The sequence below is a fragment of the Phycodurus eques genome, chromosome 16 (genome assembly GCF_024500275.1).
Source record: "Phycodurus eques isolate BA_2022a chromosome 16, UOR_Pequ_1.1, whole genome shotgun sequence".
NCBI classification, from domain to species: Eukaryota; Metazoa; Chordata; class Actinopteri; order Syngnathiformes; family Syngnathidae; genus Phycodurus; species Phycodurus eques.
This window is the reverse complement of record NC_084540.1, coordinates 22,923,734-22,946,196: the sequence shown is the minus strand read 5'-3', so window position 1 is coordinate 22,946,196 and position 22,463 is coordinate 22,923,734. Positions and strand designations below refer to the sequence as shown.

Sequence of the window (22,463 nt, the reverse complement as noted above, 5' to 3'; positions counted from 1 at the left end):
AAATGAATGGAAAGTTCTCACACCGAGGCCTTCAAAAAGTTCAAATAAGCCTCCCGTGGAAGCGTGGAAGCTGTTTGGATGTGGCCTTTTAGGAATTCACAAGTCACTTTTAACAGTTACACGTGTTGCACGATGCACGGCACACGTTTGTCCTCCATCTGGACGACGTGTGCGCTCACTCAAAGATTTGCGCCTGGCTTTCATGCCTAACTTGATTTTCATCAGCACAGCCCTCGCATAATTCTACAAGCCTTAGCTTGGCCTGTAAACAAAAAAGAAAAAGACACAAATCTTCATTCACTGTATGGTTTGAAAATAATAATAGTATTCAGCCACTTGTTCATGCAGAGTGTGGAGTTTGAATGTGTTTGGAGATGTAGTAAAGGTGACTTCTCTTTCTTTCGCATGTTGCGCAGCAAGGCGAGTGTGTGATTGCTTTCATGTGACTCACTTCCTCCAGCCAATTTCTTTGCTTTCAGCTTCACCACAGCAAAGTCTGGTGACATTCAGCGCAGCACGCAATGCGCAAAATGGTCATTTTCTCAACACACAACACACAATTAAGGGCAGCGCAGTGCACGAGCACTTCCAACTTTCTTTCTTTCTTCTTTTTTTCAATAAAATACAGCCATTATGAAGGGGAAACACATGCATGGATTGTATTAACTCATTCACTGCCAGTCCTCCATGTTAACATGCATATTTGAATTCAACGGCAGTGATGAACCTGCCATTTTCCCCATCACGGTCTTCTGCAATCTTTTACGACGCACGGCTAAGTTGGACAAATGATTCATTGTGCTCAATTAGAACTGTCCCAGCGGCCAGTGGAAAAAAATGTGCCACTTGTTGCTAGGCAGAATTGATAGGGCTCAATTATAACTGCCTCATTGGCCAATGAAAAAAAGGACACTTGTTGCCGGGCTGAATTGATAGGACTCAATTACTACTGCCACACAGGTGGAGAGAAAAAAAAAAAAAAAAAAAAAACACCTGTTGCGAGACAGAATTCCTATGGCTCAATCAAGGAAACACTCACATGAGCACTTGTTGCTAGGCAGACCGCATAAGGCTCAATCCTTTGTGCACCACAGGCCAACAACTTGTACTGAAACATTCAACAGTGCACATTCGAAAGTTAAGGAAAGGTCAAATCAAATGAAGTCCACTTGCAAAGTGCATTTTAGATTAGTCCGGAAATTTCACCCCAAAGCCGAAAATCCGCAACTTTTTGTGAGGAGAGCGCGTCTCCTTGAAAATTGCGCTGCTGGCCCTCAAAACACAAATCACGCCCGGCGGGCGGGTGAGTGAAAGTGATGCGCGCACGCACGTGACGGCCGCGTCGCGTCCGAGTGATCCCGAAAGCGGCGAGGCCCGCGGCAACGCGCCGTAACCCGATCCGGAGCAGATGTGCATCAGTCGGACGTCGAAAGAGTCTGCGAGCGTTGACGGCAACGCGATCCTTTTGGAATGGAAAATGAATTTCGCAGCGTATCCATCTTGTGTCCCGCCGAAACAGAAAGCTGGTGTCGCAGCGTGACTCCGTCCAACCGCCGGCGGGGGGGAAAATCGTGTCCCGACCGATCCAGACCAGCGGTGAAATGTGGTCCGAGTTTGAGAAGGAACCACAGATGGCCTCTGCCAAACCGGTCCCGCACAAACTCCATCGGGGCTCCGTTTCCGCAGTGCGAGCTGATTTCAATGTCATTTTCAGAAATCCTCCTTCGCAACGGTACGACTCGCGGTACCGCCAGAATCGTCGGAAATCGCTTTCATCGCAGCTGTGACGGGTAACTTCAAAGCCAGGACGCAGAGCAGTTGTCGAGAGGGTCAGGCTTTGAGGAGTGGGATCTTGTCTTGGGTCAAAGTCATGTAATGCTCCATAATCCAGCGGACGGCAGGCCAGGAAGTGCTCCATTTTCATTGTTGTCTTAATCATACTCACACTTTGCTGTCTTTGCAGCAGAATCTCCAACAGCCACGGGACCAGGAAACAAAAGCCTGAGCAAAATGCCGACATGAACGGACAAATGATCTGGCAGTCGTGGACGGAAAGTTGGGTGGATTCGCGAGGTAGCGTCGTCGCGTACAATTTTCCCATCTGCTCGGGAAAATAAGTGGGCTGCAAAAAGGGCACTTCTGTCTTGCAGGGCAAAAGGGCTGGTGCTTGAGCGCCACTTGGGGTCAATCTGTGCACGTGCCTGCTCGTTTTTCTTGCTAAAGATTTTTACTGAGCTGTTAAAAAACAACCTGCTGATGTCCTCACTCATCTTATGAAGGAGAAGGCACAAAAGAAGTTTTTTAAGTGGTCTGTCTCAATACAATGAGCAAATTTGACTCTGACATGACTCTTTCAAAAATGTTTAATCAGAAAGCAAAAATGAGGAATTTGCAATTAAATTACAATTATTGACAGTATTTATATACTATATATCAGTTTGACGCTGCGATTGGCCAGCGAGCAGTTCAGTGAAGATAGCTGGGATAGGCTGGTCCGGCACGCCCGCGGCCCGCGGCCCGCGACCCGCGTGAGGAGAAGCGGGACAGACAATGGATGGATATCAGTCGAACTCAGTACTCGCCACAGGGTTAAACCGTTAAATGTCCAAACGACTGCTATGAAAGGATTAGATAAGAAAATCCTTTACAGAGGTTTTCCACGGTACCGGTACTACATCTGAGCAGGCCCGAGCTCTCGGCACCGGCTTCCTGTGAGTCAAAGACCGGATGAGAACATTTTATCGCGGCTCGGACGGAAACACACTGAAGAGCTTCGAGCCGCCTTCCGAGACTCGCGGATCCTCCAGGTGGTCGGTCGGGCGCAGGCTCGTTGAGCGTTTCCGGTTCTCTGTCAGTTGGCCGTCTGTTGTCGTACTTTGAGCGGCTCCGACTACCGGAGACAAATTCCTCGTGTGTTTTCCGACATACTTGGCAAATAAAGATGATTCTGATTCTGATTCAGAAGCGAACGAGGCCAAGCGGCGTTTTCTTTCCAGGCTCCTCAACTGTGCGAGCAACATCCCCAACGACTGCCGTGTGCTACATTGGAAACTTTTGCGGTTCCGACATCTTTGATGCTTTTAACCGGAGCCGTTGCACAGGTTGCGTGTTGAAATCCGGCCTCCCCGTGTGGCTGGCGTTTGCGTGCGCTTCCTGCCACATCCTAAAGCAACTGTGATTCAGGATGCGAGTGGGAACGCTGGTTGTCCTTTGCGGTCCGGGCCGGGCCGTCCCGTCCGTAATGAGGACAATTAAGCAGCACAGCAGAGGGACAGATGATGTTTTCTCGCTCGATTCGTGTTGGGATTTGATCTTGATTTGCATCCTTTCACTGAACGAGTCCTGATTTGCGTCTTGGGTGTGCATGAATGGCGCATAGCAATAAAAAGCAAAGCAAAGGCACAATTTGGTGTTTGAATTGAAAGGCGGTGCGGTCTACCGCTGCTCCCTGCTGGACAAGAGCCGCATCGGCGCGGATCGTGAACTAGCGACCTTTCCTCTCGACTCTGAAGGTCACGGTGACGACTCCGTCGATGCCCGCCTGCAGCTCGTCGCGCTCCCGCACGGCCGACACCCCGCCGGGCGTCCCGGTCAGGATGAGGTCGCCCTCCTCCAGGGTGATGACGTGGCTGATGTAGCTGACGAGGTAAGGGATGGAGAAGATCATCTGCGACGTGCGGCCGCGCTGCCTCAGCTGCCCGTTGACCTTCAGCCACAGCTCGAGGTCGCCCGGCTCGGGGACGCGCTCCTTGGGGATGAAGTCGCTGACCGGGCAGGAGGTGTCGAAGGCCTTGGCCAGCGTCCAGGGCAGACCTTTGGCCTTGCACTCGTCCTGCACGTCCCGGGCCGTCATGTCCAGGCACAGCGCGTAGCCGGCCACGTGCTCCATGGCGGCGGAGCGCGGGATGTCCGCCCCCCCCTTGCCGATCACCACCCCCAGCTCCACCTCGTGGTGCAGCTCGCCCGAGTAGACGGGCGCCAGGATGGGCGAGCCCTCGCGGACGTAGGCCGAAGGGGGCTTCAAGAACAGCAGCGGCTCGGCGGGGACGGCGTTCTTCAGCTCTTTGGCGTGCTCCGCGTAGTTGCGGCCCACGCAGATGATCTTCCTCCCCCACTCCCAAAAGCGGGCGATGCTGCGTGCGGACATGGTGGCCGCTCGACTTTGACCGACGACGTCCTCAGCTTCGAGCTACGGCAAGCCTTCAGGGACAATTTGGGGACCAACATGGCGCTACTACCTTTCGCGTATGTGTCGTAAAAGACAGAAATGGATGCATAACGTGGTGGTTTCATGCTAATAAACTTCGAGACGAACGCGGTCCACATGTACTCCAATTTATTTGATTGGTCGAGCGGTGACCACGGCGGGACTGAGCGACGACCAGCACAATTCCAACATTCAAAAATCTCTCTTGAGTTGCATTTTGAAGAATAAAACCAGACACTACTTGAGTACCGTATTTAACTCTTAAAACAAACAAAAACCTTTACGGTTTCCAGTAACCTAACAACTATTTATCAAATATAAAACATACATTTAAAGAAGTAAGAAACGAACATCATTATGTAATGTGATCAAAGGAAAACAGACGCATTTTATACATCCACTCCATGAATTTGACTGCTAAAGACAAGGAGGTTCGCACAACTGTCAAAACTCAAGATAACGACAATGTTTATATTCAAAACACAAATGTAAACATTAATATGGCATTTTATTGCTATCATCAATTTAAACAAAAAAAAATCACAACATAAACCCCCCCTCCATCCACTCCCCCGAATTTGATTGGTCGAGCCTGCGAGGTGAATGGTGACGAAAGCGGAACTAAACCGCCCCCGAACTTTTCTGGCTCTCGCAAACTGATAACATTGGCTCTTGTTATGCTACTTAAATCGCTCGTAGCGAGTGCCTGCACTCTAGTAGGAGCTGCCACAGCCTTCAAACTCGGTAGGAATACACTTTTATCTACAACCTCTCGCGTTCTTCAGTCTTTCTTGTTTGGCTGAGCTCTTAGATTGTTGTGACATTACGACACATTCTTGCGCTTTATGACATGTGGAGAAGACGAGTTGTTACATGAACACAACTGGTGGCCTGACAGAAAACATGACGCTGTCTCTTCCCTAACATCTATCTATCTATCTATCTATCTATCTATCTATCTATCTATCTATCTATCTATCTATCTATCTATCTATCTATCTATCTATCTATCTATCTATCTATCTATCTAATCTAATCTAATCTAATCTAATCTATAAGTAAGATCGTTGTTGAAGATGAGTTGTCCAACTGGTGGAGAAACCAGCCTGTGTCATGTGAACAACAACAACTTATTTCAGGTTAACTGTGTGTGAATGATTGACTTTTGCGTTGTCCCGAAGCTCCCGTGGAGGTCAAGGCCCGAGCAGCGGCTCTGCTGCACAGCACCGCGAGGAAAACAAAAGTTTTGGAGCAAGCCAACATGAGGGTGGAACTTCTGCCGGCTCTCAGCGACAACTACATGTACCTGCTCATCGACACAGACACCAAAGAAGCAGCAATAGTGGACCCCGTGGAGCCCGTGAAGGTCTCTTCTATGAAATAGTTTTCATTTATCTCCACCATTCTATTCTCTTTATTTTGTAGTGTTTCTCTTGGCTGCACCGCTTCCAGTACATGTTAGACTTTTTTTTTTTTTTTTGTCCAATCAGATTTGCGCCTCTGTGTGTTGCTACGTCATGATGTCAGTCACAGTCTTCACAATCAGTGTGCTGGCCCATTTAACAAACCTACGTTGTCCTTCCTTCATTTATTTAATTAGTGTGATTTGTAAAGTACCACAAAAATAATGATGATTGTGCAGAATTAAATCTCAAATCAGAAGCTTTTATCCTTTCGAGGTTATTAAACTGAACACTCATTTTTGTCACAGGCCACGTCGTAGTTTTGGTTTCCGTCGGAGGGCCGTTATGACTGAACCCATATAAATGTATGATCCCCTCGTATTATTACATTTACATAACAAATTGATGAATAACTACTTTTGAAATCAGAAGCAAGTGAAAAAAAGTTCAACAATTCAATGTATTTTAAGTGGGATTGGTAACACACAAAAAAAACGCAAGGTTATGAAAAGTGAAGACAATTTAAAAATGTGGTATTTTAGCGAGAAACATGAAGGCGACGCATAGGAGTTGCTTTCGTGGGCCACATAAAATGATGTGGTGGTCCGAATCTGGCCCCCGGGGCCTTGAGTTTGACACTCGTGCAGTGACGGCAGCATGGTAAGTTGGCGGTAAACTCTCCTGGGATCGAATCTCTGCTCAGTTCGTGCTGTGAGGAAATCGCATGCTTTCCCCATACTTTCTTCGGGTACTCCGGCTGCCTCCCAAAATCAGAAAGTTTTGGTTCACTGGAGAACCCCAAAATTGTTCATAGCTGCGAATGTGAGTGTGATTTGGCTATTTGTGCCCTCCAATTGGCAAGGCTCACTGAAACGCAACAGGATAATTGGTATAGAAAATGGTTGGATTCAATGGATGTTGATTTTTTTGGGATTTTTTTTGTTTTTTTTATTTCGTTTTTTTTTTAATTACAGGTTGTGGAAGCAGTCAGAAAACATGGAGTCAAGCTCACAACAGTTCTGACCACCCACCACCACTGGTAAGCCGCATTGCAACAAGACCGAAGGGAAACTTGCACTACTAATATTTCAAGTGTTTTCAGCGATCAAGAGTAGTCGAAGTCGGGCGGCGATGGGCAAAGTATCGCGTAGCTCACACATGGGCCCACTTCGTTATTTGATCCAGTCCACTGCACTTTGCCATTGTCAAGAGTCCTGTAATATCTGTCCCATTCGTTCCATTAAAATGTAGTTATTCGTGTTTTAATCAACCCACAGAACGAAATATTTGAATTTAGGCAATGTAGTTTGTAAAGCTGAACATAATATGGTACTAAAACTTTTTTCTGTTCTAGCGTCTCATTGTCTAGTGATTCTCCAAATTTACCATTAGTGAGTGCTGCGTGGGGCTTCCTAAACAGTTTTTATTTTTTTGTAATTCCAGTATAGTACAGTTTCACTATATTTAACTTAAGTACAATAAGTAGGCTACAATACATTTGCGTTTACTTTTGAGAACTGTTTGTTTTCAAATGTTTATGTAGTTTATGTTATTGAAGTTACTTCGAATACATTTTCATTAAATCATGAAGTAGTTTATTTTCCTGTTTTAACTTAAGCATGTGAATTTTTTCAAACAGTGCATATGTTACAGTTGCTTCCTGAAGCAAGCAAATCAAATGTATTTATATAGCGCATTTCATACACAAGCTAACTCAATGTGTTTTACATGATTAAAAGCATTTAAAGACAATGGTAAAAAAAACAGTTAAAACTAAGAGAAAATAAATAAAAATACAATTAAAACAGTGTAAGAAATATCATTTAAAAGTGGAAATGCTCTAAAAAGCATGGGGGGAAAAGAAGAGTTTTTAACCTGGACTTAAAAACAAATACACTTGGGGCTGACGTTACTTCTGTTGGCAACTTCTTCCATTTGTGTGCAGCGTAATAGCTAAATGCTAATAGCTAAAAGAGTGACTCCAGGTATTTACTAACAGCAATCCTCTTTTCTTTATTGCCAACAACAATGATCTCAGTTTTGTTGTGGTTTAATTGAAGAAAAATGTGGCTCATCCAGTTATTGATCTGTTTTAGACAGTGACACAACACCTCAATTGAACTGTAGAACTGTAAATATTAGCACTGATTTGTGCTAATATTTAACCTGATGGATTGTATTTTTTCACTACAATAACAAGCAAATACGTTGCATTTATCTGCTGTTAGGGCTTCTGGAGCTATCTGACTGAGTCGGGGGCATTGTGAGCTTGGCGACCACAGCAAACAGAGTGCGAGTATTGTTGAAGTTCTTACCGATTTCAGAAAAGTGTTGCTGTCTAGCCCCGACTAACTCTTGGTTAAAATTACAAAGACTTTGTCTGTAGCGGTCATAGTCAAGTTGGCGTTTAGTTTTTCTCCACTTCCGTTCTTCTTTCCTACACTTTGCTTTTGAGATCGTTCCCATCATTGTTCTAGGTCGCCTCAAGATTGTCTCAGTTTTAATAGGAGCGACAGCATTCATGACATTTGAGATTTTACAGGTGAAATTATCCCAAAGTTCATCAACTGTCTCAGCGTTCACAGTTTGCGGCACAGCAATGGTCTCCATAAACCAAGTGGCGGTACTCTCATTTATGTACCTTTTCTTAATAGACATAGCGGTTGTCTGAACTTTTGGAAGAATCTGTAATTCTAAGAATACACACAAATGGTCAGCAATAGCCATATCCTTAATGTCAATTGATAGAATTTCAACATCCTTCTAGATGACCAGGTCTAAGATGTGACCTTGAGTGTGGGTTGGACCCTTAATGTGTTGTGAGAGGTCAAATGTGTCTAGTATAGCAGAGAGTTCTTTTGATTCCCCCCCCCCCCCCCCCCCCATGTTATTGTCAACATGAATGTTAAAGTCTCCCGTTATGACAAAATAGTTGGAGTCAGAACAAATAACTGACAGCAGTTCGGAAAAATCCTCCATACATTTTCTATTCTCTCTTGGAGGCCTATAAATTATTAAAACAATAACTTTTGGATCACCTTTCACTAAAAAAAACAGAGATATTCAAAAGAGCTCAAATCACCCAGTATAATTTCTTTACGCAGAAAGAATGACTTAAAAATAACAGCAATCCCACCGCCTTTTCCCCCTATTCGACAAATTTGCTGGTGTTGCTTCATTTAAAATGGTATTACAGCTACTTTCTGTTAACCACGTTTCATTTCGTAACAAAAAGTCCAGATCTAGGTCTAGATACTACACTAAAATACTACTGTAATGCTATACATGTACTATATTAAATCTACTTTTTAGGAACAAAACATCTGCCTCATGTTTTGCTGAACACTTCTCACTACGCCTACTCTATTTTAATGTGGGTCATGATGGTGGTCGTTGAAATATTTTTGGAGGTGATGCTAAAGTTTGACAACGTCTGTTCTCAGGGATCACGCCGGCGGGAACGAGAAGATGGTGAAGCTCATGCCCGGCCTGAAGGTCTACGGAGGAGACGATCGCGTCGATGCCGTCACAAAGAAAGTCTCTCACTCCAACAGTTTCAAAGTAAGAAGGTCAACGTGTAACCCGCGTTCGAGACGATATTGGTATCGTGGACGTCTTCCTTTCGCCAGGTCGGCTCGCTAAACGTCAAATGTCTGTTCACGCCGTGCCACACAACTGGCCACATCTGCTACTACGTGACCAAAGACGACAGCTCTGAGCCTCCGGCGGTTTTTACAGGTACGCCCCGAGCAGGACATACTGAATTTCTCTGTCTTGCTTGAGGAATCGGTCCGAGGAAGTTCTTTCCAAAAGTCAGCAGCTCGCCGTGTGCCGTGTTTGTGCCTCAAGGGCCATTCTTGTTTTTCTGCATGCAGGGGACACACTGTTTGTTGCCGGCTGCGGGAAATTCTTTGAGGGCACCGCGGAGCAGATGTACAAAGCCTTGATCGAAATTCTGGGACGCCTTCCTGCTGAAACGGTAGCGAGCAAACAATGCGCGCAGCGTCGCCGCCAACCCATACTAGCAGCGGTATACTGTACATTGAACCCCCGTTGATCGTGGCCGATACGTTCCAGACACACCTGCAGTCGGTGAAAGTCTGCAATATGGAGCCACAATATTCAATTTATTATACACACATTAATCATGTTTAAACTTATTAAATCACACTTTTTAAAGTTTTCCTTAGTGCCTGCTCTCACTTTCTCAACTCTCACAGCTATCCAAATAAGAGGCAAAATGAGCTGTTTATTTGCCACCTCCAGTTAAAGTTTACTGTTAAACTTACACAGAAAAGAAAACTATACATTGAACTATATATTTAAACACCAAAATGTTGGACCAAACGCCATAGATGGGCTAAAGGAAATTAGCATAGATGTTACTATAATTATAAACCTTCAAAAAAAGCTGTTACTTTTCTATACACAGAGCAGCAACACATACAAACAGATCATAAAACACACACACACACACACACACACACAAAACAACCCAGCTGTGCATTAACCCTTTCAATGCTCCTGCATGACAGTGATTCCAAGTCGGAGGTTTTGTCTTTTCCCCCAAAAATGTTTCACTTTGCACTGTATGTGATAAAGCACTGCCTTTATAGAGGGAAAGAAAATGGTGTTAGCAATCTTATTTTCTTCCAGCGAGTCTACTGTGGTCATGAGTACACGGTGAGCAATCTGAAGTTTGCACGCCACGTTGAGCCAGACAATGAAGTCATTCAGAAAAAGCTGGCATGGGCAAAGGTATTTATTTGTCTGTCACATCACATCCACGCACGTCGCGATAGCGTCAATGTGTTCATTTCCATAGGAGCAATGCAGCAATGGCGACCCAACAATCCCATCCACGTTGGCAGCTGAATTCACCTTTAACCCATTTATGAGAGTCAAGTATGTGCAGCAAGTCTTTTAGCGCTTCACACGCAATCAAGAGCTCGGTTGCCGTCAAGGCTTTCTATGTTCAATACAGAGAGAAGACCGTGCAAGATCACGTTAAGCAGACTGATCCGATCGAAGCCATGAGGAGTCTCCGGAAAGAGAAGGACGCCTTCCGAGTGCCGAAGGAGTGACGATGTACCGGTGTACTTGGAAGCGCTTCTAACACTGCACTGCATCCGCACTACAAAAACAGTTTGCAAGTCACGTGAAACAACAGGATCGACTACGTTCGTTCTTCTTCAATATTTTGAGGCCCACTTAGGCTAGAAAGGAGCAGTCAAGTTGTGTTTATGGGATTGTTTTCAGGAATATATGGCCAAATAATGACTAATGGGTTGGGCTAACTTTTAATGAGAACAATAGTTTTAGAGTCTGCTAAGGTGTGTTTTGTAAACATGGATGTTCAAGAACAAATTCTGTTGAAACCATGTTTTATTTCCTAGCTGGGATGTTTCCGCTTATCATTTAATTCAATCATGGATGGGAAATTGTTCGCCTCTGAACAATGCATTCTTTACTCATTAAGTGTGTCGACAGTAAATGTTCGATGCGCTGAACACTAGTTTTTGCACGAGAACATAAAATATGCATGCAAAATACAAATGGTACATATTGTAAATTTGTAATTATTTCCCAAAGCAGTTACACCAAACCTTGCTAATTTTGAAATGAGCATTTCGCTTAATGTTCATCTTAATGCTGCTGATTGTGTATACTAAATCTTTATCTGCGAAGCTAATTTATATTTACGTGTAAATTGAGGAGGAGATAGCGTTGAATTTGTGGAACGCGCTGACGCCGCGTTATCGATGTTTCTGGCTCGATGAAAACGTCTTGATACTTGCTGCGACGTCGTAATGTCTGTGGTCTCGCGATAACTTGAACTGAGCGGAAATGTAGTTTCCCACTGCTTCACAGCGGGATGTTGATAGTTGTCAATAAAAACAACAGCAGGTAACGATACAGTCTTGTGTCTGGCATTTATTTGTTACTGTTGCATTATTTTGCCGTTTTAGTGCACTAGTTTGCGTTTGTTTGCCTGAGCTAGCTCGTTATCGGACGGCGAATCGCGTACTCTTGCTGTAGCGTCGACGAGTGCGCATGCGTGGGAGGTGGCGAGGCCATGAGGGTAAAGGTGATCTCCATCCTGGAGGACAACTACATGTACTTGGTGATTGAGGAGCAGACCAAACTGGCCTTAGCTGTGGAGCCTGCAGTCCCTCACCGGGTAGGAGACACTTTAGCCTTCATTAGTGTTGCAAAGTGATAATGTTTGGCTTGGGGCTAAACTTGTAGGAAGATCATCTGACTCTAATCTTTCTCCATCAGCTTCTGGAAATAGTGACTCGAGAGAAGCTGACATTGGTGGCGGTTTTCACCGCACATCGTCACTGGTAGAGTACACGTCTACATTGCAAATAAAAGACCACATGCATATAGGAACAGGTGTGATGTCCCTCAAACACTTTGCTTATATTAAAACGCAAATGATAATTACATTATTCAATTTCCCTTCAGGGACTTCCACAGGAATAAAAAAAAAAAAAAATAATAAAAAATCTTCGCAGATTATGTGAAGTTTCCTTAAACATGTATGTTAACTCGGTCCTTAGAAATAAATGAACATTTTCAATGGCCATCGTTTCCCTGTGCAGCTGCATTTATTGCACATGCAGAAAGCGCCACTGGTCGAAGGTCCGGTCTTTTCTAATGTAGAATTGTACAATTGAGGTAAGCGATCTTGGCAAAATATTTGTAGCTCGCAAAATGTCGGCTTAGACAAATTGCTGCTTTTGTAACGTGTAAACTTTGGCAACGTTCAGTGCGATTCACTCTGTGATTGCCATCCGCAGAGCTCCGCAGAGCTTTACTTTTTGAAGGAACCTGTGTTTTTAAAATCTCCGAACTTCCGTGGTTCCAAGCGTGTTCGTTTTCGTGAAAGAACGTCGTTCACAACAATGTATAAAAAGCAACCAATTTATTCCTGACAGAGGAGTCTATACATTTTGCAGAGCTCTGGCTTCGTAACTACCCTAACTTATTCTTAGCAGATACAGTAGTAGAACAAAACTATCTGGCTCTCCCCCAGACTTATACAATGTTCCAAACAGGCCGGTGTGGAATCGCTGTCGTCCGATTGGTCCGTAATCTGACGTCATCGTTGTTCGGCCAAATGATGACTATTTGATCTGGGTCCAGACGTCGCCTGCCGATGTCTCCTGCATTCAATGTTTATAGTGGCTCCCCGCAGTTCCTTTCTTCTTTGCCATCTGTCTCCAAATACCCCCTGATGGGGGCCACATACCCCCCGCTGGGGCCTTCCTGCAATATACTCCTATACTCCAATACACATTCTCTTCCAAACTAGTTAGAATTACATATTAGAATATAAAGTATTCTATATTCCCTTCAATGTCTCCAGGAAAACAATGTGAAAAGGTTTCCGCGCAGCGTCTGCTTCGTAGCAGGAAATAAAGTTGACTTTTGGAAAGAATACAGCAGTTGAATTAGGACTTGGAAACGTCACTAAATGTAGCAACACTTGCTGTGCTTTTGTAAGATAGCTCCACTTTGCTCGCAACCATCTTGTTATTGGAAGCAAGTCGAGACGCTGCGAATAAATTGGATGAAATCGTCCTGAACAAAATAACCTAGAACTATTCTTTAAAATTGATAAATCGCCAGCTCGACAAATAAGTAATCCGGGTGTTGTTGCGTTGAACAGGGACCACGCTCGGGGGGAATGCGGTCCTGCTGAGGGATGTTCCCGGTCTGAGGGTGTTCGGGGGAGACGACCGCTTCGAGGGTCTGACTGATCAAGTCACCAGCGCTCAGGAACTCAAGGTATTGACGCACAAAAGATTCGTGTCTCGATTGTACATTTGACTGCATTTGCAGTTCAACTCCATCAACGTGAGGTGTCTGTTTACTCCGTGCCACACATCTGGACACATGTGCTACTTCATCTGGGAGGACGAGTGCACGGACGCCCCCGCTGTATTCACAGGTCTGCAAACTGCACGGAAAATCACCCGGGGCTGTAAAGCAGTCACCTTTTTTGCACGTTAACCGGCCCTCCCTTCCGTTGCCAGGGGATACGCTGTTTATCGCCGGACGCGGCGGGTTTCTGGAGGGCTCGGCCGAGCAGATGTTTCGCAACCTGACTCAGGTGCTGGGCTCCCTGCCTCAAGACACTGTAAGTGGAACACAATCGTTTCCTTTCTTCCCAACATATGGACATGTTTTGCCTCTACACATCATCGCGATACACTCATAGATGGGAATGTAGTGCAGACTTTATAGAACGGGCGCCGGTGCACTTTCTATTGAACAAACGCTAACACGTAATAAGCACGTTCATACACAAGCTGCTACGGCCACAACTGAATAAACCTTGAGAAGGGACCTCGGACGGGCGGGATCCCCGTTTCAGGATGAAACCCTAACCCGGGCTGCAACAGATGTGGAGTGGGCAACATTCATATCGTAGTGCGGTTATCTGAAAGTCCATTTCAAGAGGTTAGATGAAGCGCCGTTGGTAGATGCCTTCGAGAAAGGTGGTTCTTCCTCAGGACGTGGCCCGGGCGGACGATGCAGAATCCAGTTTGTGTATTCACATTAATTGAGGTGTGTCTTCATTGTCGGTTTCGAGAACGATACACCGGACTTCTCGGGCGTCGCCTTGACTTCTGTGCCGTCATCCGCTTGACTGGTCCAGGCCTTGTAACTCTTGAGTCCTTGTGTAGAAGGTCTTCTGTGGACACGAGTACACCATAAAGAACCTGAAGTTTGCGCTGCTGGTGGAACCGGACAAGGAGAAGGTTAAAGAAATGCTCGCTTGGGCCAGGGTGAGATAAGTTTCCCAATGTCGCGTCATCAAGCCAGTGTGACAAATGTATTTGTTTCTATTTGTATCTCTTGCTGCACGCCCGTGTTCACAGGCGAAGAGATGAAGACGACAAACCCAGTGCCGTCCACCCTGCGGGAGGAGTTTGACTACAACCCTTTTCTACGCCTCACGTACGCTTCGGTTTGTCGATCAGACGCGTAACCGCTCACACTGATTTCGTTGCGTTCTCTGTACGCGCAGAGAGGAAAGGGTGCAGAAGTTCACGGGCAAGACTGACCCCGTGGAGGTGCTGAAGGTCCTGCGCAAGGAGAAGGACAAGTTCAAGAAGCCCAAGGAGAGCCTTCCTCCCCACGCCATGTTGGCTTTGGAGTGGGGGCTGTTCGGACGCTGACCTCCGGCCGAAGGCTGCAAATGATGAAGAGTGACGTCATCTTTCACCTTCACAAGGGTTTGCTGCTTCAAAAAGGCCAGTGGAAAACCACTTATTCGCGTATTTAAAAAAAAAAAAAGAAATAAAAATGTATCACTTAATTGCGTATATATGTTCCAAATGTTTAATTTTGAGAAGTAATTGATTATAAAAGACCAATTGAGTTTGTTATATCAGTTGTTTATTTTGTCATAATTAATGCTTAGTTTGTGTTTACTGTGGATATAAAACATCCACACACAAATATAAAAAATGAATAAAAAATAATTAAAAAAAAAACTACTGTATGACCTGACAGTAGAATATTATTAAAATGATGGTTTTAAAATTAATCACTATCTGGCCCCATGTTATGTCTCTATTTAAATTTGTATGATTGTAAAACTTGTCCCACCACAACAGGCCCCATGTTATGCCTCTATTTAAATTTTTACTATTTTAAAACTTTAAAACCGGCGCAATAGGACCAGTCTATCAGAGAGTGGAGAGACGGAAGGCGCGACCCAATAGTGTGTTCATCATTTGCTGTGGCCACATGGCACAGTCTCGCGCAAACCTTTTTATTTGTCCAAATTATTTCCGTCTGGTTAGCAGCAAAAGCTCTCGAGACAAAACAAGGCTATCATTAACCCCAAATAAAGTTCAGTTGTTCTAGTAGGCTTTTCCTGACAAGTCAGTGATAGCACAAACATTCAGGCTTCCGCTAGATTGCCAAATGTCAGGAAAAGCCTACTAGAACATCCTCCTACTCTTCAACGTGAGTTTGAATGTGATTGGTTAATGCTGACACTAAAGGGGCCATTTTTATTTTAAGATTTTTGTTCAGTTGAGTTTGACAGTTTGTATGTCACATTAGTGGTGGAAAAAGTTTTAAAAATTGAAATGATTTAGCTTGGTCTCATTTTGTGAAAAGCACAAAACCTAGCATTTTAACAGGGGTGTGTAGACTTTTTGTATCCTCTGTAACTAGCCAGCGCAGTTCAAATAAATTTGCTGGTTTATTGACATATAGTTATGTTCTCCAACATGCATTTTTTTCCAGTATGATGTGCTCATAATAATTATTAGAAAAATACTTGCAAGATGTTACATTGAATCAATAAAACATCACTACAGACGCAACAAACAGTTTTGGTGAATGTTTTTATTTGATCAAAATATATGTGTATAATATTTAAATGAGTGGTACTGAATTTGGTGCCAAGCTTCTTTAATATTTAAACATTTAAGGTGATAAAATACCTTTGACTTGACACTTAACTTAAAATCTCATTTGCCACTGAAGTACTGCAGTCGCACGCGATTGGCGGTTTGCGCGGGGTCACCATTTCATCGCGAGCCCGTTGATCATCTTCTCCACGGCGTGGTAGTCTGTGCGCAGCAGCTCTTTGGCGCGCTCCTGGCCCACGCTGCCGAGCCACGAGCGGTACAGCTCGGCCACGGCGGCGTCGTCCTCCGGCGCCGGGACCTGCTCGGCTCGGTAGAGCGCCTCCACCTTTTGGAAGAACTCCTTCGGGTTCTGACCGGGCGACGGTTTCAGCTGCCCGCCCCCGTTCAGACATCCTGAGGAGTCATAAAAGCGCCTTCAACTAAGGGGAAGCCATCCGATGACGGCCACACGTGTCAGGGCGCCTCGTTTTACAATAAGGGCGAACATATGAAGCGACTTATCACTTAGATTGTACAAAATTCTGTCCATCATTAAATGACCACAGTTTGCCAAATACTGAGCCCACTGCTTTGATCGTTTAATAACGGAATAGTGACGATCAGAGCCACACTGACAAGAAAAAAAGTCGTCCATACAATTTTCTATATAGGTCATAATGGTATGAAAAGAAAAATGGAATTAGTATTATTCTACTCGTAAAAGGAAAATCCAACTTCATTTCTAGTAAAAATCCTATTTTATTATCTTGACAAGACTTTTTACAAATAAAAACATGACTTTATTTTCGTAAAAAATACTGTTAAAATTCCTGTTAAAACTATAACTTCATCCTACTAATAATCAAACTTAAAAACAAAATAATAAATGACTATTCTTGTAAACAACTTTTCTCTGGTATAAATAGGACTTAAATCTTTTTGAGATTGAAAATATGATTGTATTGTCAGAATAAGGCTGCCGTATTCCAACTTATTTTTCTTATACTGTAGTACTCTGCCTTTAATCCTATACGATTGCATTTTTCAAATCAAAATCCAGCTTGATACTTGTAAAATTCTGACTTTATCATAACTAGCAACCTATTTGTGGTATAAATGAAACTATTCTCATGACATTTACATTTATCCATTCTTGTGCTATACTGACTTTTTTTTGTTTTTTTTATAGTGATTTTCTTATCAATGTGGGTCTATTCACTCTGTTTTGCTTCACGCTAATTGTTGTAAAGTACCGGTATATATATTTTTAACATTTTTATGAAGGATTTACAGCGAACTTCTACCGTAATTTTAAGCGATTTATAAAGCCTTTATGTAGTGTGACACCCTGATGTCAAGGTTGACAGCGGATGTTTTGTGGAATTTGTATGATTTTTTTTTTTGCCTACCCGAGGGACAGGCCATAACCTCCACAAAGTGGTACGGCGACTTCCCCCTCTTGAGTTTCTGCACCAGGTTCTGGATGTTGCGAAAGCCGTAAGTGGAAGCGAAACTCAGCACCGCCGCTCCGTCCTTCTCCAGCGTCACCTCCTGGAAGTCTTTATTCCTGCGGCAACGGCCATGAGCCGCAATCGCCAATTACCACCGCAAAGCGTGCAAAGGCTCACCGGAGGATCTTATAGGTGAGTTCCTTGACCTCCTCTCCAAATATCTGCATGGCCGCGTAGGTGAAGACGTGATGGAGGTAACCGCCTGAGCCGCTCCCGGCGTGGCTAAGGAACTTGCCGTCTCGTACGCGGCTGAAACTGGGCAGAGAATAAAAATAGCACGAACACGGGTCAAGAACTTATTTGTCACAGGATAAAAAGTATTTGTATTTGAAACACTTACAGTGTATCTAGAGGTCCCGCTTGGATATCATTAAGAGTCACGTTTTCCTCCTCTAGCATTTTCTGAACTTCTCCTAAGAGGGCAAAGCAAACACAACGGAAGCGGTGATCGACTTCGGCACGATGACGACGGAAGCGGAAGGCCGTACCAGACGTGATGACGCAGTCCACTTCTCTGCTCTCCGCTTCGTTCAGGTAGAAGTCCGGCCTGGAGGCCTCCAGTTTCTTATCGAAGCAGGGCATCACCGCCACGTGGTAGATCTGCTGTGGGCTCAGGCCCTGACAACACACAACTCGGTTGCAAATATATTTTACATATGTGGATAGTCAAGTATGCCTTACAAGTTGGGATCATTTGAAACAAATCTAAACTTCTGGTATGGTTGCCATACCGGAAAATAAAAGACCCTAATGTTGAAAAGCTAAGACGAGAGGTCAGTAATATTACAGCTGGGAAATGTACTGTAACAAACAAAAACAAAAAGGCAAAGGATACTAACAAAGAAAAGTTATGAAGTTGATAATTACAGTCATATCAGCCTAAATCAATACAGGTTGTTTTATTTTTCTAAAAATATACTGTCCTGTATAGTTCTAATTTCATTTTTTCCTGTAAGCAGAAACAAAAACTACTCGCGAGAAAACAAGAAGCCAATAAATGTTGGTCCAGTATCCAAACATTTATTTCCACACCTGCCCGCTCTATCTATCTATCTATCACCTTAATTTCTCAGTGAATAAATTAATGAGAAAATGTTATGAAGAAGATGAACCAAATGAATATTATTGGGCTGCTATCTAATGTGAATCACTCCCGTTACTTGTTTATTCTTTTTCTGAGGCAGAATGATCACACCACGGGTAATATGCTGATAGGTAGTGTGAAATTAGAACTAGAGCGATCTGTTAAAAGTGTGCGTGTGTACCTGCTCTTGTGCAAAATAGCCTTTAACCAGAGAGCCCATCATCGCCTGAGGTGAGCGAGTGGTGCTGATGTAAGGAAGAATAAACTCTCCGTGCGTCTTCTCCGCATAGCAGATCCAACCTGAGCAAAAATCCAGTGCAAGTAAGTCGGCGTCCTTCAGCAGGCGACACACATTTGGGGAGGATTCTCATGTAGTGGAATGTCGACAGGAGAGGTTGACGTTTTATTTCGTGGCGCACCTGGACATGCTGATGTCATCATGGGCAAGGATCGGCTGTCCTGCTCCTTCCTTTGGAAGCGCTCCACGAACTCCCGCTGGCTCTCCAGCAGGCTGAAGGTCCGACTGAAGCTTGTGTCAAACACGTGATGGACGCCTGCAAAACCAACATTCGGGAAACCTCCCAATGAACACACTCTGCGCACTCACTTTTACTGTGGGACCTCGATAGAACGGACTAATAGGGACGGGGGCGTGGGGGGCGGCAAAGCGGCAGCCCCAGACCTCGTGTCCCCATCCCGCCTCAAAGTCTGTGCGGACCAGCTCGCTCCAGTCTTCACACAGATCTTCAATAGATCTCTGGAACTGTGCGAAGTACCATCCTGTTTCAAACGCTCCACCGTCATCCCAGTCCCAAAGAAACCTGCAATCTCGGGTCTAAATAACTACAGGCCTGTCGCCTTGACATCTGTGGTCATGAAGTCCATTGAAAGCCTCGTGCTGGACCACCTCAAGAGCGTCACAGGTCCCCTGCTGGACCCCCTGCAGTTTGCCTACCAAGCGAACAGCTCTGCGGATGATGCAGTCAACATGGGACTGCGTTTCATCCAAGAACACCTGGACAGCGCGGAGACCTACGCGAGGATCCTGTTCGTGGACTTCAGCTCTGCGTTCAACACTATCTGCCCTGAACTCCTCTCCTCCAAGCTTCTCCAGCTCAGCGTCTCACCTGCCATCTGCCAGTGGATTTACAGCCTCCTGACAGGCAGGACACAGCAGGTGAGGCTGGGGGAGGCCACCTCATCCACACGCAGCATCAGCACCGGGGCGCCCCAGGGTTGTGTCCTCTCTCCGCTGCTCTTCTCTCTCTGCTGAGGCAGTTCGACACAGCGGTCATCGAATCAGTCTTGTGTTCTTCCATCACAGTCTGGTTCGGTGCTGCTACAAAAAAGGACAAACTCCCGACTGCGACGGACAATCAAAACTGCTGAAAGGATTGTCGGTACCCCCCCACCCACCTTCGAGGACTTGCACGCTGCCAGAACTAAGACAAGAACGTTCAAACTCCTCTCGGACCCTTCGCATCCCGGTCACCGCCTCCTTCCCTCAGGTAGACGCTACCGAACAATGCAAACTAAAACTAGCAGACATTCCAACAGCTTCTTCCCTCTTACGATCAACTTCTTAAACAGCTAACCTACAATTCCATTACAACATGATGCCAATTTTTTGTCTTGAGTTTGCTGTCACATTTCTGTTGGGCCAATTATATATCACTCACTGCGGTAGTCTCACCACGCTGCACTATTTGCATATCTGTTGTTAACCAATACTAGCCACTCAAGTGCCTGAGTTAGCATCTGCAACATTTGCACAATCGACATTGTCCCAGATGATCACGCCACGAGTCACTTTAAACCGCATACACTCGCTTGAAGTCTCGGCGCCCTTTGCACAACGCTCGTTGCACCGGACTATTGCGAGATTAGTCATTCGAACTGCTCGAGGACTCTGCATCTTTTTGCACAGTTGGCAAAAGCAAATTAACAATTGTAACGGCATTACCATATTACTAGCAACCTTTTATTGCTCTGTCAATTGACCGTCTGTTGTCGTACTCGAGCGGCTCCAACTACCGGAGACAAACTCCGAGTGTGTTTTTTGACATACTTGGCAAAATAAAGATGATTCTGATTCTGATGTCTTGCCATAACATTGACGTATGAAGTGCACCAACGCAACCTGAAGGAATCAACTTAGAATTTCAAGGAAAATAAGGTCCAAAATGACAGAATAGTTGAGTATCGCCTGGAAACAGCCAAGACAAATGCTGTGAAAATGAAGAGAACAGACGCTGGGAATGAATGAAGCCGATCCTCACCGAGGCCTTTGAAGAAGGAGGTGAGCCTCCTGCCCGCCTCGCTGCTGCTGCTGAGGCCGTAGAATGCGGCCAGCGACGCTCTGGACTGAGGTGACACTGACACCACCACCACCTTCTTCTCTGTCTCGCTCACCTGTGGAAGTCGCATGTCTGGTAAAGCACTATTTCCTTTACTGCTTGACCTCATTATGGGGCGGATTTGCCATTATTTCAATGGGGAACGTGTGTAAATTGAGTTTGGTCGCGTAACGTACGAAGCTCGTCGGGGTTCCAATGTACGTGTTATTTCAGCTCGCCACTATTTACCTTATTGTTGCGCAACACTTTGAAGAGCTCCTCATGGCTTTGCTGCGTGATGAGGACGCTCTCGGCCGAAGTTATACATCCGCTACAAGCCAAACAGTCGTTCAACGTGATCTTTGCTTTTGAAAGCTTCTGCTTCTGCCCGGACTTGAAATAAACAAGCCAATCAATGGGCGGCGTTGAGCAAAAAAAGAAACAAAACAATTATTCATCAATACTCACTTGGTTGATTTGGACATAACTGCCATCATCTTCTATCTGGATTTTGGCCACAGAGTTGCCGGCTTTCTTCTCTACTTTGACAGGTTTGACACATTCCTAGAAAACAGAGTTGAAGTTAACCGTTTTCGCATTTGACTAAAAATATCCACGGCACATAAACAAACACGTTCCCGCTCCCATTCCCACATGGGGACCATTTTGAGGCTTCGATGAACCGAACATGGATGTTTTTGGAATGTGCTAAGATGGCGGATTACCCGGAGAACACACGAAAAGTGCACACAGGAGGGCCCGCGCAGAGATTCGAACCCCAAAACTCGAAAGTGAGCCAGACGGGACTTAACGTGTGAAAGACCCAACGAATGAGGTCGAGTTCAGAAAAGGACCTGCATTAGTTAGCACAGCGACTAAGCCATTGCAATACTCCAAATGAATGTACTACGAGGAGAAGCTCTTATGAAATTGCAAAATTGATGGCAATATTTATCATAAGGGGAAGACTGGAGTGAGTACCGTTGATATAAGGAAGCGCAAGGAATACTATTAATAGTTATCGCTAATAAGTCAACTAAGATGACTTATGCAGCAACCGTCATATTGCGCAATGAAGCCGATGCAAAACGCGACATTTCCGATGCTTTACTATGAAATGATGGCTTTATCGCTTGCTGTCCGTCGCCAATCAAGTATGCGCCTTGCGTTAAGGGGAGTTGAGGAGAAATGCGCACTTGACATGCGTTGTTGCGTAAGAGCGAAAAGCAGCTTCGTTTCAGTCACGATGAAGTACATCGTCTCACCCCAAAAAAAAAAACTATGCGTGAAATGTTTATTTCAATACCTGAGACGGCGTGATAAAATCGTCGAGATCGGTCAACTGCAGCACGCCGCTAAAGACAGAAGACATGGCTGCTGCCCGCCGTAAAGCGATTCGCCGTTTACGTCTCGTCGTCATACAAGAATACGACTAATATTTTGCAATAAACTCAAACAACATTTCAATATTTACAGAGACGGTACACGTTCATTTTTGAAAAACAAAAAGCGCTGCTTAATTTGACCTTTGATAGCAAGA

General features: G+C 44.8%; 4 protein-coding genes across 4 annotated transcripts; 2 read left to right on the top strand and 2 right to left on the bottom strand.

Moving 5' to 3' along the window:
• Positions 1–2,354: 2,354 nt before the first annotated feature.
• Positions 2,355–4,188, bottom strand: fahd1 (fumarylacetoacetate hydrolase domain containing 1). The gene has a single exon (XM_061700669.1). The coding sequence runs from the start codon at positions 4,145–4,147 to the stop codon at positions 3,485–3,487; it is 663 nt and encodes a 220-aa protein (XP_061556653.1). The 5' UTR covers positions 4,148–4,188; the 3' UTR covers positions 2,355–3,484.
• A 641-nt stretch (positions 4,189–4,829) lies between these two features.
• LOC133414691 (hydroxyacylglutathione hydrolase, mitochondrial-like) lies at positions 4,830–11,485 on the top strand. Its single transcript, XM_061700234.1, has 9 exons — positions 4,830–4,951; positions 5,389–5,573; positions 6,585–6,649; positions 9,054–9,171; positions 9,240–9,348; positions 9,486–9,589; positions 10,267–10,368; positions 10,436–10,515; positions 10,595–11,485. Exons 1-9 carry the CDS (start codon positions 4,885–4,887, stop codon positions 10,692–10,694), a joined length of 930 nt encoding a protein of 309 aa, XP_061556218.1. The 5' UTR covers positions 4,830–4,884; the 3' UTR covers positions 10,695–11,485.
• A 148-nt stretch (positions 11,486–11,633) lies between these two features.
• LOC133414692 (hydroxyacylglutathione hydrolase-like protein) lies at positions 11,634–16,000 on the top strand. Its single transcript, XM_061700235.1, is given in 9 exon segments — positions 11,634–11,791; positions 11,893–11,957; positions 13,289–13,301; positions 13,303–13,407; positions 13,462–13,570; positions 13,656–13,759; positions 14,310–14,416; positions 14,503–14,583; positions 14,654–16,000. Coding segments are annotated over 9 exon segments (840 nt in total). The 5' UTR covers positions 11,634–11,686; the 3' UTR covers positions 14,805–16,000.
• On the bottom strand, positions 15,976–22,338 carry narfl (nuclear prelamin A recognition factor-like). Its single transcript, XM_061700233.1, has 11 exons — positions 22,230–22,338; positions 21,392–21,487; positions 21,173–21,316; positions 20,867–20,999; positions 19,007–19,141; positions 18,769–18,887; positions 17,992–18,121; positions 17,844–17,916; positions 17,621–17,758; positions 17,402–17,559; positions 15,976–16,406 (listed from the first exon to the last, which is right to left on the bottom strand). Exons 1-11 carry the CDS (start codon positions 22,293–22,295, stop codon positions 16,165–16,167), a joined length of 1,434 nt encoding a protein of 477 aa, XP_061556217.1. The 5' UTR covers positions 22,296–22,338; the 3' UTR covers positions 15,976–16,164.
• Between the last annotated feature and the right edge of the window lie 125 nt (positions 22,339–22,463).